At 51.0% G+C, this 15,970-nt stretch overlaps 3 protein-coding genes across 3 annotated transcripts; 2 read left to right on the top strand and 1 right to left on the bottom strand.

Moving 5' to 3' along the window:
• Positions 1-59: 59 nt before the first annotated feature.
• Positions 60-4,910, bottom strand: APUU_51263S (uncharacterized protein; the record flags this gene model as incomplete). Its single annotated transcript, XM_041706352.1, has 5 exons — positions 60-358; positions 408-2,657; positions 2,708-4,199; positions 4,274-4,694; positions 4,813-4,910. The coding sequence occupies 5 exons, from the start codon at positions 4,908-4,910 to the stop codon at positions 60-62; spliced, it is 4,560 nt and encodes a 1,519-aa protein (XP_041558746.1).
• Positions 4,911-7,836: 2,926 nt separating this feature from the next.
• Positions 7,837-9,000, top strand: APUU_51262A (putative alcohol dehydrogenase; the record flags this gene model as incomplete). The annotated part of the gene is made up of 2 exons (XM_041706350.1): positions 7,837-8,637; positions 8,704-9,000. 2 exons carry the CDS (start codon positions 7,837-7,839, stop codon positions 8,998-9,000), a joined length of 1,098 nt encoding a protein of 365 aa, XP_041558745.1.
• Positions 9,001-9,323: 323 nt separating this feature from the next.
• On the top strand, positions 9,324-10,120 carry APUU_51261A (uncharacterized protein; the record flags this gene model as incomplete). The annotated part of the gene is made up of 3 exons (XM_041706349.1): positions 9,324-9,428; positions 9,523-9,897; positions 9,959-10,120. The coding sequence occupies 3 exons, from the start codon at positions 9,324-9,326 to the stop codon at positions 10,118-10,120; spliced, it is 642 nt and encodes a 213-aa protein (XP_041558744.1).
• Between the last annotated feature and the right edge of the window lie 5,850 nt (positions 10,121-15,970).

Genomic DNA, 15,970 nt, shown 5'->3' with positions numbered 1-15,970 from the left:
CTACAAGTGGAGATACAAAATGCCAACCATGCTGACTATCATACATCAATGAGTCACGTTCACCGTTTGCCCTTCTTGCGGGGAGCAACCATCTTGAATGCTGCACTGGTCGTGTCCTCCTCTCGGGGTGTGCCAGCAGATCCCTTCTTAGCAACCTCGCTCCATCCTCCGCCATTTGTCTCCGAAAGGGCGCTCGTCGACACCGACTCCACAATGCCCTTATCAGCCAGCTTGCGACGGCGAATAAACTCATCGGCGAATCGTCGGCCATCGAGTGTCTGCGAGTTGGCATACACCGAGTCCGAAATGATTTCCGCCTCTGCGGGGAGAAGCTGTAGCTGCTGGACAAAGTCATCAACTAAATAGAATGTTAGCTTCGTTTTTCAAAAAATCATCAGAGGTCATACCATTGATGTTGCTGTTCAGGCCCTTGCCCAGCGTCAGCTTAGCCCACTTGGTAAACTCCTCCACGGCCTGGCTAGGGTTCGAAGGTGCGCTGACAGGAATAGCCCGGGGTGCGGTAGCCGTCACTGGCTTGGGTCGGACTGGCGATGATGCGACGGGAACAGGACCACTGGTGGAGCGCGGGCCGGTGGGTGCTGCAGGAGGTGCCTTGGCCTTGCCGCTGGCACCAACTGTGGTCCATGCACCAGAGCCGGCATTGACTGGAGACTGAGATGAGGCAGCTGGCGCTTTGCTCGCCAAGTCCGCATATCGCTTTCCAGCAGACGAGGGAGCAGGAGCAGGGGAAGTGGCCACGGTATTCTGAGCTGTCTGGGCAGCAGCAGCAGCAGCCGAACGTTGCTTACGAGCCTCTTCTTCCTTCTGAATCTGGGCTAAGGTTTTCTTTGTCGCGGCAGTTGTAGTTGAGCCCTTGTTATTCCAGACTGAGCCACTCGATGTGGGAGTTGCCGGGGATCCAGAGCTGGCCCAGTTGGCGCTCGATGGGAGACCAGGAGCTTGCTGAGCCTGAGCCTGGCTAAGGCGTTCCTGCTCCGCAAGTAGCTGTGCTCGGCGAGCGGCGGCTGCCAACTCTTCTCTTTGTGCTGCATTGCGTGCTTCGGCTTCTTGGATTTCCTTGAGAGACGGCCCCTTTGGCATTTCGTTCACCTCCTTGGCCCATGGCGCAACGGAAGTGGTGGGTGCTTCAACAGGTGTCTGGGTTTGAGAGCGCGAGTTGGCAGCGAGGGATTCCGCTACATTCTGACGGTTACGCTGGGCAGCTGGAGCAGGTAGGGGCGAAGCCGACGGTGGTGGAGGGAAGGGCTGGGGCATGGCAGAGTCACCCTTAGTAGCCCAAGCAATGTCACTGGCGGCTTGTTGCTTCTTCTGCTCCTGCTCCTCCTGCTCTTGGGCAGCCTTTTGGACCTGCTGAGAAAGGGTAAGGACCGGCTCTTCTTGTCCTAGTGATGCTGAGGTTTCCTCGATAGTTGAACTTTGCTCAAAACCTTCAGCTGATTGAGAAGGACCGGTAGCGGGATGAGTTGGTAAGCCTTCGGCAGTTTGTAAGCCAAATTCACCCTCTTGGGCCCTTAGAGCGTGAAACTGACGAAGCCTTTCCTCGCGGGCCTGCTGGTCAAACAGGCTGTCACCGTGGGTGCTGTCAAATTGTTCTTGTTCCTGCTGCAGCCGTGCGCGATCTTGCAGCATGGTTGCTACCTGCGGACTGGGAAATAAATTATCGGGCTGTCGAGCGGCGAGCGACGTTGGGCTACCGAAGGCAAAAGGGTCGGATCGACTGTTCACGTTCAAACGATCGAGAAGAGTAGGGAGCTGCTCTTGGCTGCTGTTTAAAAAATCCGTCCCGAGTATCTGGGAGCCAACGTTGGGCAGGGGGTTCGGTCTGATAGGACCTGGAGCATCGAACAAACCGGAGCCAGACTGTTGTTGTTGTTGTTGCTGTTGCTGTTGCTGCATCGGGCCCTGGATAGGAGAAGGTTGGAAACCAATTGGCGATGCAATGCTGCCAAAGCTGGGCTGACTGTGAAGGCTGTGAGCACTGGAATGGTGTTGAAGTTGAGGTGGCTGAATTCCAGGAACTCCAGGCTGGTAGTGGATTTGCTTCATTATAGCTTGTTGCTGAGCAAGATGCTCCTTCTGCCGCGCCATGAGATACTGTTCCTCTTGCTTACGACGCTCCAAAGCATTCTGCTGCTCAGCCGTTAGGGTGGTGCCGAAGCTTGGGAAACTTCCAGGGAATGGAGGTTGGGCGGAGCCAGTAGGAGCAGGTCCTCCCCATGTAGCTGAGTTCGGCTCGGGGCCATGGGGAACTCCAATCTGTGGAACGAGGAATGGCTCTCGCGAGTTGCCAATGCGTCGCACCAGCTGAGCTAGTGGCTCGAACTCTGGATCCTCTAGCTTCCTGATCTGCAGGTCCGGACTGAAGAAACCAGCCTTGAACCAATCGTGCATTTCCAATCCTGTCCACGGGCCCTGTATGTTTCCTTGCGGATCCCGGTAGATCCAGCGCATTCTGTCCGGCATCACCATGGTCCGCTGTTGAGCTGTGGGAACCGAGCCCGCAGTGCTTCCAGCTTGGCTTGTCTGTTGCCCGTCCTGAACGATGGAAGTCGGAATGGAGCCTACAGCGGAAACTGGCGTATGCGAAGTGGAAGTGGTCGCAGGAACCGGCTGACCAGAATTGTCTGCTTGTAAATCTGATGGGGCGTTAGAACTGTTTGTAAATTATATGATAAACGAAACTCACCTTGCTGCGTCTCCTCAAGACTGCCCAAATCTTGTCTTTGCTGATCGCCTTGGATTTGTTCCTGCATCGCTTGCGGGAAGAGCGAGCCCAATTTGCTTGAACGACCGATGCTTCCAGTGCCCGAGATACCAGCGTGAGGACTAAAAAGTCCGCCTCCTCCCAAGGTCGATAGACTCGGAGACTGGAGGTCAGCCATTGAGCCAAAAATAGGGTCGCCAAAGCCCCCAGAAAAGGCAGACCTCTCCTTGGTCGGAGTGCCAACGGCTCCGCTAGACGGCCATCCAGAGCCACCAAGGGAGGGGAGTCCCCCAAGGCTACCCAGATTGCTGAAACTCCGATTTCCTGCGACACTGGAGGTTTGGCTGCGGTCGAGAGACGGAAGATCCATTCCAGACCCCACACGACGGACGGAGCCAAAGGCGCTCGAGTCTCGCAGACCACTAAGTCCGGGATGGCTAGTGGTTTGAATGTCAGAACCGTCGGTGTCCACATCATCCGTTTCCCCCCTCTCCCCATGGTGTGGGCTTTGGTATGGGTTTGTGTTCGTGGGGCTGGTAGGTTCACGCCCGTGGAGGTGAGGTGTCGGGTTGCGCGAGTTCTCGTGGCTCTGCATTAATTCACGGAACCCAGGGATGCTAGAGGTCATTCCAAAGGCGGAGAATCCAAGCTGGTCTGCTGCCTGCGAAGGAGTACTAACGTCCTGAGAGCCTCCCAGAGCAGCGCTTCCACTACGAGGCTCGTCCGAAAACGGGTTTGTTTCGCTTCGGCCAGCGCGAGTCTTGAACTGCTCAACCCAAGGCGATTGAGATCGCTTTTCAGCTTCACTCTCACCGAGGCGTTCCAGGTTACTCAATGACGGTTTCTCACTAATGGAAGAAACGTCCTCGAAGCTATCCTTTGAGAACAGTCCCTTCAAGCGGCTTTCCCCACGCAAACTACCAAATCCAGGTTTCTTCTCTGTTGTTGGGGTTTGTGCAGCGCTGGATGAGCTCATATTAAACGCCCCAAACGCACCCATGGGCGAGAAATTGGCGTTCTGAGAGGCAGACGGCCAGGGAGAGGTTGAGCCAGGCATTGCCACAGGGTTCGTAGAGCTACGCTTCAAAGAACCAAAGGGCGAAGAAGCCTCCACCGTCTCTCGGCCTTGAGCTTCTTTTTCCTTCTCCTCCCACTTAGAAACAGATGTAGTGTCTCGAAAATCGGTTTTGCGACGCAAGAGCGACGGAGGCGGCGTTGAAGTATTAGGTTCGTCACGGAAAAAGCGAGAGCCGCCAGTCGTGGGCGACATGGGGTTCGCAACTGATTCGCCTGTTTCCCGGCGTCTGGGACCCGGCCTTGCTGAACTGGGGGACGAGGTGTTGTAGGGGTTGTTCGCGTTTCCTTGCGAGTAGGATACCGAAGTTCTGCGTCCTGGACCACCGGTAGCTACATTTTCCTTGGAAGCGTTGGTGGGCGGCGGCTTCAGTGGGGAATTGACCGAGACGGCAAATATCTATAGTAGTTAGCCCGGATCTTCGGGAAAAAGCAATATAAGCGGCAGATGAGGCCTCAAATAGGGTAGCAAACCTCTTTCTCATCATCAGTCATATCCACAAACCCCAGAGGCTCAACTTCTCCTCGATGATCCCAACACACCTCAGGTCCAGTTGGATTATCCTTGTGGTCATCCCGCTTCCCCCAAACCCCATTCATCGACGCATTCTCAATGTGAGGGTTCCATTCGGCGACAAAATAATCCGCAACATTTTTAGTCAAGATCCCAGTATCCCGTTGAGCCTTATACAGGTCGAGAAGCTGTTCCTTTGAATAACGGGTGTCGCTAGACGGCCCGTTGCGTGACACGCTCGAAAGAGTGGAAGACATGTGCGTAGGATAGGCACCACCGGTCGGAGTCGTGGCCGAGAGCGGTTCTCGAGTGTGAGAAGGATTTGTGGCAACTGATGGGCGACGGAAGGTTTGTGTTGCTCCGTTCATACGAGTACGTGACCTAATTCGAAAAAAAAAAAGGTAATTAGCAGGCAAGAAAAGACGAGAACAAGATAGATAGATAGATTGCTGATTGCAGCCACGGAGAGAGAACGAGAAAACAATGCTGGGTCGCATACCATTCTCCACCGGCGGTTGAATCACCTCTCCTACTCGAGGCATCTTGGGTGTTGCCAGCGGCGGCCGAAGCGAAACTCGAAGGGAGTGGCGTCGGCATTATGTCGTAGTTGGTTTGCTAAAGAACGATGGATGAAGATCGAAAGTTGATAAGAATGAGGAAGAAAGATGCAAATGTCGAGAGTTGGAAGCTATATTAAAGTTAGAACTAACTGCCACGGAGCAATGTGCGGTATTAGGACGAATCGTTCGACGGACGTGGAAGAGGGAAAGGGCACAAAATCCGCGGCTGGACGAGGGCGGAAGAAGTGGGCAGGACGGGGGCAAGCAGCGAGGCGAGGATATCACATACGTGCTCTGGCAGAAATTTTGAGGGCAGATTGCGGGAGGGGTGAGGTTGAAGTCGAGACGAAAGAAGAACGCTAGACGATCCAAGTCGAGAAGAAGATCTGGAGAGGCTCGAAGTTCCTGAGAAAAATGAAGAGGCGGCGGCGAATTAGCTGGGGTCGTGGCATTAGTGTCGGAGGTACCGTCGACGTCACGGCTGTATCTTATTCTGCTCGACACTTTGGCTACACAGCCAACCCTCAAATTTTATGAAATTTATTCTGCCACAGAACACACACAAACCATTTCTTCGGTAAAGCTACCTGGAACACCAATCATCACGACACCTTCTCATGAGAATACCGAGGAGTTTTTCAGCTTGATTTTTATCATGGGCTCTTGTTATTTAGCACCAGAAGCTATAAAGCCCAGCACCAAGACTTTGAAGTGAAGTTACATTGGAGCTTCGAGAATCCTGGGAAATGGTGCGTGTTTGTTATCCCCCGCGAGACTTAAATGCCGGTAATGCCACGCCTGAAGACCACTGGTGCTTCAGACACAAACGCCCTCAAGTTCGTGCACTTCCTCGGTCGACGTGTCGCTTTTCCAGCGGTATGTTTTAACAGCTTGAGCAAAAAAATAAAATAAATGTAAAAATAAATGTTTCTACCGTTAAAAGAAGACGAAGGGGAGGTGCATCCAACCAAGTGATTGTTTGCTTTCCGCAAAGCACTAATCCTGAGATAAAACCGCTCCTCCACTAATGCCAGGTTGATATCTAAAATCACAACTTGCTTGCGGGGTGACGAATTGGGTTTGGTATACTCGCGAGTATTACGAACAAAATTACATTGATCTCAGTATCATTCAGGTCGATTTCCCTCCGATCTCTGAGTCAAACGCAAACAGACTCTCGCTGATGGGGTTAATGATACACAGCATATGTACCATTCGCCCCCCCCCCCGCCATATCCCAGTGCAATTGAAGGGCAATCTTCTAGGTTCAACCTTCAAACAGACTTTAATCATATCCCAGTCCTGTTCAGGGGTCAGTGACCAAGGATCTGCGAGAAACCCCCAGAATGCGGTTGGCACGCGACCTCCGCAATCCAACCCCAGCCCCTCGGTGCACTTCTACACTGGCGGGCTCACAGCCACCTGGGCATTTTCTGGACGCGCCTTGGAACGCCATTTGCTGCACAGATTCAAAACCGGACGCGTCAACGGCGTCTGGGGTTTTCGCCCTGCCGGTATTCTGCGGTCAGCGTTGCGTTGCAGAAAATCAATGGACCATAGCATCTACAGGGCTTTGAAGTTCAACTTGCAGCAAGGATCATCTTGCCATCCCTTACGGGAAAACGCATGCAGCACTCAAGGTCTAGGTCAATTCTTTTCGAACAGCAACGGGGTTATCATGCCTCCCAGGCTCAATCAACGTATATGGGATCATTTACACAACATACCGCTGATACCTGGCCATTTCTGAACAGAGTTTGGGCGGGAGACTTCGGTTCTTATCCTTGGTCCCTTTCTTTTCCAAATACTCGCTCTGTCGGGCACATTTGCTTCATGCTTTAGGCACGTATCAGAAAGCCTTTCCTTGTTGTCGCACAGAATTAGTACCGAAGATTGTAGATGTTGCCCTTCTTTGTTTGTTGTATGTAGTACGGACTTGGGGACATGGGGACATGGGATGCGGGCAAGGATACAGCATTTCGATAGATCCAACCCAGACGGAATAAATACTTGATGAGGTCGAAAGACGCAGTCAAACCAACAAAAAACTCGATCAATTTCATACAGTGTCCCCCTGGTCGAGCGGGCTAGCAAATTCCTGCTCCCCTCCCTTCCAGTCCTCCCTCTCACCAACAACTATGCCCTTTCTTTTCTGCTCTGCGAATGTGCAGACGGGCAGGAACATTCCATACTCCTGGTACTGGAGCGGCAAACCTATTCGTGAAGGTTATAAGCGTGGAGAATACATCCGTGAAGTGCGCACCGACGTCTGCGGCCCTGCACCACCCAGCTACTACTCTGACTATCGGTATAGCTATCGCGAACGCAAGCACCACTATCAGCACGTATACAATAGCTGTGAGCCGCCGAGATACCAAGGTCCGCCAACGCGCTGTTACCATCCACCGGTGGGTTTGGGATGGTGTCAACAAGAGAGTTATTATTATGAGTCTCGGCCTTGCTGCTCGGGTTTCTGATATGGGTCGTTAAATTTTTGTATTAGTTTTCCCACAACGTATGCATGATGCGCCGATACGTGTGTCCTGATGCTATGGTGGTGTCATGTATATTTTGGCGAGTGGTGAAATTGATAGTTGATCGGTCCGAGGCAGTTCTGTCGCAACTCACAACACCTCAATTGTACAAAGCGTATCGGGTAGGGCGAAATAATTGCTTTATGATTTCGGTTGCACGAGTAAATAATGACTTGCGATACTGTTCATGTCGCTTGTTGTCTCTAGTTTGCCGTCTTCAACCTCGTGATACCGTATGTGTCGAGGCTCCGGACAGCCTCGGCTATCGATAACGCTCATCCATCCCCGCACGTCGTCCTTTTTTGATGATGTGATACAATTTCAACCAAATAACTACTTATTTCTTCGACAATTCGAAGCTGACATCTTCATCTTCGTTGTGTCGAATATCTGCGGGTATAGGAAATCATCAAATCTTCTACTCTCGCCATGTCGAAAGCAATCTTTCTCGGCAAAGCTGAAGGCAAGCCAGGGCAGGTCTACTATCCGCTCTCCCTGCAGACCTTACCCCAACCCTCCCCGCAGGGCACCGAGCTGTTGGTGAAATTGTCCGCAGCAGCCCTCAATCATCGCGATGTATTTTTGCGGCAGCACCTCTACCCGGGTCTAACATTTGACGTGCCCATGGGCGCAGATGGAGTTGGAACTGTCGTGGGCGCAGGCTCCGGTGTGACAAACCCAGGGCGATGGCAAGGAAGGCGAGTCATTCTGAATCCCGGAATCGGCTGGAAGGATTCTGTTGAGGGCCCTGAGGATCCAGCAGGCTATAAAATTATGGGAGGAACGAAGCTTTACAATAAAGGGACATTGCAGGACTATATCACGATTGAAGAGTCCGAGGTTGAAGAAGCCCCTGAGCACCTATCAGATGCTGAAGCAGCCGCTTTGCCTCTTGCAGGCTTGACAGGATGGAGAGCTCTAGTCGTCAAAGCGGGGGAACACAACACTGGCGAGGGCTCTGTGGTTTTAATCACAGGTATCGGCGGAGGTGTCGCGCTGTTTGCCCTGCTCTTTGCTGTTGCGCGAGGTGCAGATGTATATGTGACAAGCTCAAGTGAGGACAAAATTCGAAAATCCATCGAACTGGGTGCGAAGGGAGGTGTGAATTACAAGGAGAGTGGGTGGGAAAAGAAGTTGCTAGGCTTACTCCCCAAGGGAAAGAAGAACTTCGATGCAGTCATTGATGGAGCGGGTGGCGACTCCGTCGAGAAGTCGGTGCGATTGCTCAAGGTATGATCTAAGCAGAATCCCAATGTGGCCTGGCCCCATGATCTTTGTGAAGCTAACTCTTCGTAGGCTGGTGGTGTCCTCTCCATCTATGGAATGACAGTCTCCCCCAAAATGCCATTTGTGATGCCGGCGGTTCTGAAGAACATCGACGTCCGCGGTTCTACAATGGGATCCCGGAAAGAGTTCAAGGATATGGTCAACTTTGTCAGCACGCACAAAGTCCACCCTATTGTATCACGCGTTATTCAGACTGAGCTAAGCGATGTTGCGGCCCTCGATGGACTGTTCCAGGACATGAAGGATAGCAAGCAGTTCGGAAAACTGGTTATAGAGTTTGGAAAGACTTCGGGAAGTAAGCTCTAGACAAGGAGGCCTAGTTGAAAATATATTCGTGGTCTGTATATGCGCAGCGAAACACGTAAGATTTGGTTGTTTAATACCGGGAGGTTGCAAATGGAAATTGAATGACTTGCTCTTTCCCAGGCCTGACCACCATGGGCGACTCGCTCTTTCCTTACCAGCGTAGGCTTCCAATATCACCGCGACAAACCAGCTGAGGGCTCTACCAGACCCAAGAATTCATCATTCTTTAGCAGCCAAGGTAGTTATTCCCTTATTTTATCGAAGTCCACTCATTGCTTCGTTGTCGCGGCCACAGCGTTCCCGTCGCCTTTTGGCTCGTCACCATGGGTACCGACATTGTGCAGAGGTATGGTCCCGGAATGTCCTTCTATCGCTCGCAGATTAAGCCGAGTCGACCAAAGATAAGACTAGAAGATGCTGCCCTCAAGGTTTGTGAATCTTGAATGGACATATGGTCGCGGGGCCAAGTTGCATGCTGGCTGAACAAAGTTCGCAGGGCAAGCTGACGTGGTTTCCTATCAGGAGTATTGTGCGGCTTTGAGAGAATTAACGATCACGAATAAACTGCTCGAAAAAAAGGTGAAGCAACTTTGCTCAGAGAGTGTTCAACTCAACCTTGATGTAGCGATTGCCAAGCAGTACATGAGTACTTTCCACGGGGAACTTCTTGTGACATGGCAGGCAGACACCCTCGCCCGACTAATTGAAGTTATCTACGAGAGACACGGTTGGAGAATGCCTGGGGAAATCCTCGTCGGTGACCACGATAACCTGGATCGAGATACGCTTTCGAAGGTATATGTGATGGCAGCAAAGAAAATCAAGAAGGAGACTGTCACAAAAAAAGCAGTTGGCCTCTCAGAGCCGTACTATCTTGCTCTGCAGCGGTTCGAGAAGGTAGGCCTCTTACACCAAAGTCAAACCCTTTTACCGACCCACACTCTAATAATGTGAGAAGGTTGTGCATCTGCGTAGCACGGGTTCCTTTCGGACAGAATCCAATTTTGCCCGGTGGCTGATGTCGGAAAAGTCAAACCGACCAGGGATGTACCGTTTCTGGGCGAAGCTGTTTCCTGTGTGCTATAGTCGGACCATCCAGGAGAGCTCTGGCATGCTCTGAAGCAGACAGTCACATTCAGGGATATGTACGCGCACGGGAGAGCGTGGGGAATCCGTGAGAGTCTCTATTTGGAGGCGATGATAACGAGTGAGACATTGCAGGAACAGACGAATGGTTTCGTGGGATACTCTCCACGGCGGTGTCTCGGGCAAATGTGCGGTCACCGGACTATTCCTAACAGAGAATTGGCGGTCACTGATTTCATGTTTTGCTCGTTCAGTCTGCTGTATGAGGGATGATCTGGTGGTGATGCTGTATCTTGACTGGCCAAGTTTCTCTTATTTTTGGTGCGCCGGCAACTTTCACTTGACTGAGCAACAACTTGGCTTGGCCCTATCATGAAGAGTTGAATGGAGCTTGTAACGAGCCAAACTTACGTCACCCTCTTAGGGGGCTCGTTCTTTAAGGGTCAAAGTTTTTGTTGGGATGGTGCTGTGAGTTGTCCCCAATAGAAATGTATATACAATTATTAGGTAGGCCTGCGGAGTACGCGAAGCACACTGACCACAAATCAATGAACTTATCTGTGCTCACTGAGGATTATTCCTATGTACCGAGCCGACAGAGATTGTTGACAGCAAAAGCCCACCCGTTAATCGATGGGAAGGTCATCCGGTAGCTGGGTAGACAGTGAAGATACAGATATCGTCATCCACTTTCTCCCGAGGCCTTACGCGCCAACCATGAAAACCCGCCGACACCAAGACAAACAATAAGTGCACTATCTCGATTAAAATTGCATTTCTCTAATAATTCTTCCTTGTTTACATCTCACGGCGTCGCCGAATGTGGGGAGAGCAAAAAAGTCCCGGGCTTGCAGCTGGTACTCATCAAAGTTGCCTCTAATAGTATATAACTCCACCCCATACTAGGCATATAAACCGTTGAGCCGGAATCTCCATCATTCAGCTCTTCCCCAAAACGCCACACTTGCTTTACCTGATTGATCCCAATAATACCATGATCGCCAGTAGAAGCTCAGTCCGGCAAGAGAACCCGTGCCGGGGCGTCTTCCGCTCGCTACAATCGACAACTAACCTAAACTGAGTAAACTTGACGTCCCTGTTGTGGCTCCTGTGGGAGGCCTTATGCCCTGTGCTTTGTTGACACTTCGGCAATGACGCGATTATCATAGTCTTATTCCATAGTCCCAGCTACTAGTATTAGCCCCAAGAGGCCCTGCAGCTGAAGTGGCCCTTGGGGAACCAGTAGATACACTAAGTAGATGCCCACACGCACGTTTCAGGTAGCTAATTAACCGAATCCGGGCAGTATTGGGAGCGCTGCAAGAATGATACCTACGAGTTGCCTGATTGATTACATACTGGAAATTGGGAGAGGATGAAACTGGACAAAGAAAGGGTCCCAAAAAAAAAAATCCCGCCATCATGAATATAGGTGATGAAATAATAGTAATATCCTAACCTGCTTAACCTATGGATCGCAGTTGTGGTAAGTGGGCATTATTGGACACGGGAACTGAGTGCCACCAATTTGAGAATTTCTTTCAGGTTACCTAAAGTTCAATAATATTATGGATTTTTGTTTTTCTTTTTTCGTCTTTCCATTCCTTTCCTTTTTTTTTGCTCCGGGATTCTATGCCTTCTCGGACACTACTTTACATTCTAGAGGTAGATGAGAATTCGCAGACCGAAGCTGAAGAGAGTCAGATCAGATAAAACAGTGTGGACTGGGAAGTTTAGCCTTCCTACTATAAATAACTTGCCACAAAGCATTGGATGATAATAGAGTATCACCAGGAACACCAGTTCTTACATCTGAGAAGTGTTTTACCAACGCCCCTGTATGGAGCAAGTTATTCTTGGACGTTGGAATCTTACGCGGGAAAAGGGTGCAGTAATGAGATTTCGAGATCGTTGGATCACACTCAGCTGAAGGCCTCGCTTCCCGTCTCTTTCAACAGGAGTCTAGGGTGAACCAAGGAACCTGAGTTCCGTGTTTCACACGCCTGGTGAGGCAAATGGTGTTTCGCGAACCCGATCTGAGTCTATTAAGGTTTCGACTAGGGTGTGGGAGCCTGATCATCATCACATCAATTGAGAGGCCCCGAGGAAAAAAAAGAAAGAGTCTTCAGGTCTATGGAAGACGTGGTAAACTAACTCCGGTTGACGGAATCCGGCGTTTCCACTGTATAGATTATAGAGAGCTGTAGGCGACTTAAACCAGCAAACTTGGACTCGAGATGCAGGGTGCAAAGTAGCGCCACACTACCTTTGCATGCTGCAACTGATCATCAAGGCGGGGGGGTGGTTTGAAGGTACGTAGACTACTGGTACTTAGTATTCCCTGCACGGGTACAATAATGGCCGCGGAGCGTGGACAGCGTTAGTACGTCCTGGCGTGCTGCGTTCGTACGCACGGAGGATCAATGGCTGAACTTCGGAAATCTGATCGACAAGGAGAGATCATCATACCAGGGACTCTCACTCAAGGGAGTCAAAACATGCCGATCCGATTGATCCTCGGAACTGCAGAAGGAATTGGCATTTCCCAGGTGCGAGCCTCGAGGTTGGGTTGTCCGACTAGTTGCGTTGCGGGTAGGGCGGCCTCGCATCAGACAACAAACGGCGATCAATGGGGGATGATGCCGCGACGCGGCGTCATGGTTCAGCTCTCGTGGAAAGCATGTTTGTTAGTGTAGTTCATTGCGTGCCTTACATCTCTTCCCCTGCATGATGTGAGGGATAGAGGATGCGTTGGAGATGGGCAGTGCTGTGCTCTGGTGTGATTATAATGCAAGGTGCAACGTGCAGCTCTTCCTTGAATGTCGATCAAGCCAAGAAAAAAACCGGGCCACTGTTTCGACGCTGAATTCTAGATGATAACTGGCTGGTCTGGCGGGCCACGGGGACGCTTATTTTGGAGCTTGCGAGCCTGCCTTCCTGCCAGGAAGCGTTGTCAGCTGCAAGATTGTGGATGGTGAGAGGCTGAGCAAGGGATCGTCCTTGACCTTTCAAAGAACGGTGCTTGCTCTTTGCTTGGAGATTATCGAGGTTACATGGCTGCGGCTGACGGAGGGTTATGTTTGTTGAAGATCCTGAGGCAGTGATGTGTAACCTTAAGGTAACCTCACTGACTCGCCCTCAGGGCCGTTGGGTTCCTCTCTTGGCCATACTTTTTGCTCCAAGTTCATCCATGTTGGGATAGTCGACTATCATTTGGAGGAGGATGTGTGAGCCAGTGATGATGTTATTTTTAGTTTCCTACATGTCCCGTGTGGATTAGTTTGCTCCGCAGCGTATTTGCTGCTCAGTCGGTCTGCACACGGGAGAATTGTTTTGGAGTTTCGGCCTCTCTAACTCGAAGCATCGTCGACGTTGAGAAACACACTGAGTCTCAATTATCCGATTTCTCGGTGGGGTTGCTCTCCGAACTTCCGAGTCCCGGGTGACCATCAAAGATTGACCAGTGCTGAAGATCAGCGAAACCCACTAACTTTTTTCGCGCGGCTTCGTGCCGTGCTCCGCATGTATTTTTAAGGAATGATCTCCGAGTTGGCTGTGGCGGTGCGTTGAAGGTGAATTGGATAGGGAAGCAGGGCCGAGGATTCGCCGACATGGGAGTCTCCAAGTCAGGGCTCTGACTAGTACGTAATTCTGTGCTTGTGGCTTTGCTTAATCTTGCCATTCGGGAGTCTCGTGTATCGTTTTGGTTGTGGGAAGAGTTACGGAGCAGTCAAATTACCAGAGATAAACTTGATACACCTACCTTGGCGGCAGGGTCTCCAACAGTAAACACCGAGTCTGTACGGAGACGGAGTTCTTCCCTTGGAATGTTTGGCCGAGGTTAACCGTCTGTACGCACACCGTATTCCGTATTTAAACGATGGGAAGAGAATTGAATCCTTCTGCCTGTTAGAAGCGCCTCCCCCTCACTTATCGCTGGCGCTTGACGGCCGACGCTCGTTCGTCCCCTGATTTTCGTGTGATGCCATCGGTCTGCCAGCCGATTCGGGGTAAACGAGGCCAAGTCGTTCCAAACTCCCAGTCCATCATGAGCGATGCGGAAGTGCGGATCAAGTTCGGCCCACTCTGTGATAACTTTATGCAAGTGTTGTTGACAGGTTCTTTGGTCATCATCTTCCGCCTTTTTTTGAGCCACGGAACGAAACGGTTCCTCTTTGTCTGTGGCTTGCCTTCTGATCACCGGTACTCTTTTTCCGATCATAAAGCCGAAACATGCTCGAATCACGAGGAACGAGGTGGGCGAAGCTCGTATTCATTATGGGTTAGGTGTAGATGTCATCATAGGATAGACTGCCAGCCTCCAGGTATGATGAAGACAAAAGGCTCAGAGGAGATCCTCACTTCCTCATTCATCGGAGCTAGCACTAATTCTTACTGGACTGGCAACATGGCCCATCCAAATTTTTAACCTTCTTTCACGAAAGTTTTCCCACTCCGTACCCGAAGATGATGAGATTATTATTCCTTCGAGAGCGATGGAGATTATGTCGTCACTTCCTCATTGCTGAGCCCTTCGTTTATTTGGCCTGGCTCCAACGGACACGGGGAACAATGTTCCACTGTATCCGTACCACAGGGCGACTTCCTCGTATTTGTCTTCTTGAGCTTTGCAGCTCCTAAAAACAGATGACAGCTGATTCCACAACCTTTGTCTCATGGTGACAACATTTTGGTAATATTCATCGATCATTTGATGTGGCGGCCTCTTCGATGGATTCCGAATTCACCATGGGCCGTAATTTCAAAGGTGCGGTTCTGCGATGCTTGCAGGCTCATCTCTCCAATGTTAATTAACAATTGCATTATTGACTACGGTGGGGATGAACGACTGGGACACTTCTGCCCTTGGGTGAAGATCGAACAACGTGACGGACCCTTGGGTGGATGCAGAACATTGCAAAACAATGGACATTTGGTCAGCAGACGCAGTTTAGCAATTCAGCCGATTTCTTCTTGAAGCCTGTCAGTCCACCAGCTATACGGTAACAATGCAGCGTGACTTCGGTAACGGTACTACCATACCTCAGGTACCACCTTGACCGGGGTCACTCAAGAAGGATCGTTTGTGCATCCCATCGTGCCATTATCTAGGCGAATAAAAGCACCCAAGAACCAGACGGCGGATTCGAGGGATTACTGAGTGCACCAGTCATTGGTGTGCCAGTGGATGGTCCCCACATTTACTATTTTGTCTCCAATAAGATCGACTCGTCCTTGCATCGCGTGGGAGCCAATGCAAGGTTTGCTATGTTTAGCATCTTAGATCCTCCGCTAAGCGGCCGCCGTCTCGATCTGGTGTGAGAGTCCCTTGGGTGCTTTCGTCGGAAAACTCGGGAGGGCGAGGTGAGGAAACGACTTCCATTATGATTGGTAAGACAGGCTTGCTTTTTTTTTACTGGAGAGACTTGGGGTCTAACCACATCCATCCGCAATTCGCGCTGTCCTTAGAGGTTCACAGAGGTCCGCCAGAGTTGGATGGTTGGTGAATGAGAACGGCGGGGGCCAACCAGCCAACATCTCAACAGGGCTTTTTGATGGTATTGGTGCAGGTCACCGCCACAGCGTGGGTGAACAGGGATTCGACATCCAAGCGATTCGGACGGTGCTCCACGGGCAACAGAATTATTGTCTTAACTGGCTGGTGGATTCACAAGCTCGTGTTTGGTTGTCACAGCTCAGCCCAAAGCTTTTCAGTTCAAAATATTCGGCAGAGGACTGCATCCCTGAAGCCGGGCAGGGCTTTGCGGAATCGCGGTTGGCTGTTCAAAATGTATCCGGTGGGGTGTTTTCTTTTGGATTCGGAGCTTGGAAGTTAGAACGATTATTGAAGTCTCCTCGGAGACTGGGGGTCCTTCGGAGACTG

The sequence above is a fragment of the Aspergillus puulaauensis genome, chromosome 5, assembly GCF_016861865.1.
Source record: "Aspergillus puulaauensis MK2 DNA, chromosome 5, nearly complete sequence".
NCBI classification, from domain to species: Eukaryota; Fungi; Ascomycota; class Eurotiomycetes; order Eurotiales; family Aspergillaceae; genus Aspergillus; species Aspergillus puulaauensis.
This window is presented reverse-complemented; position numbering and strand designations above follow the sequence as displayed.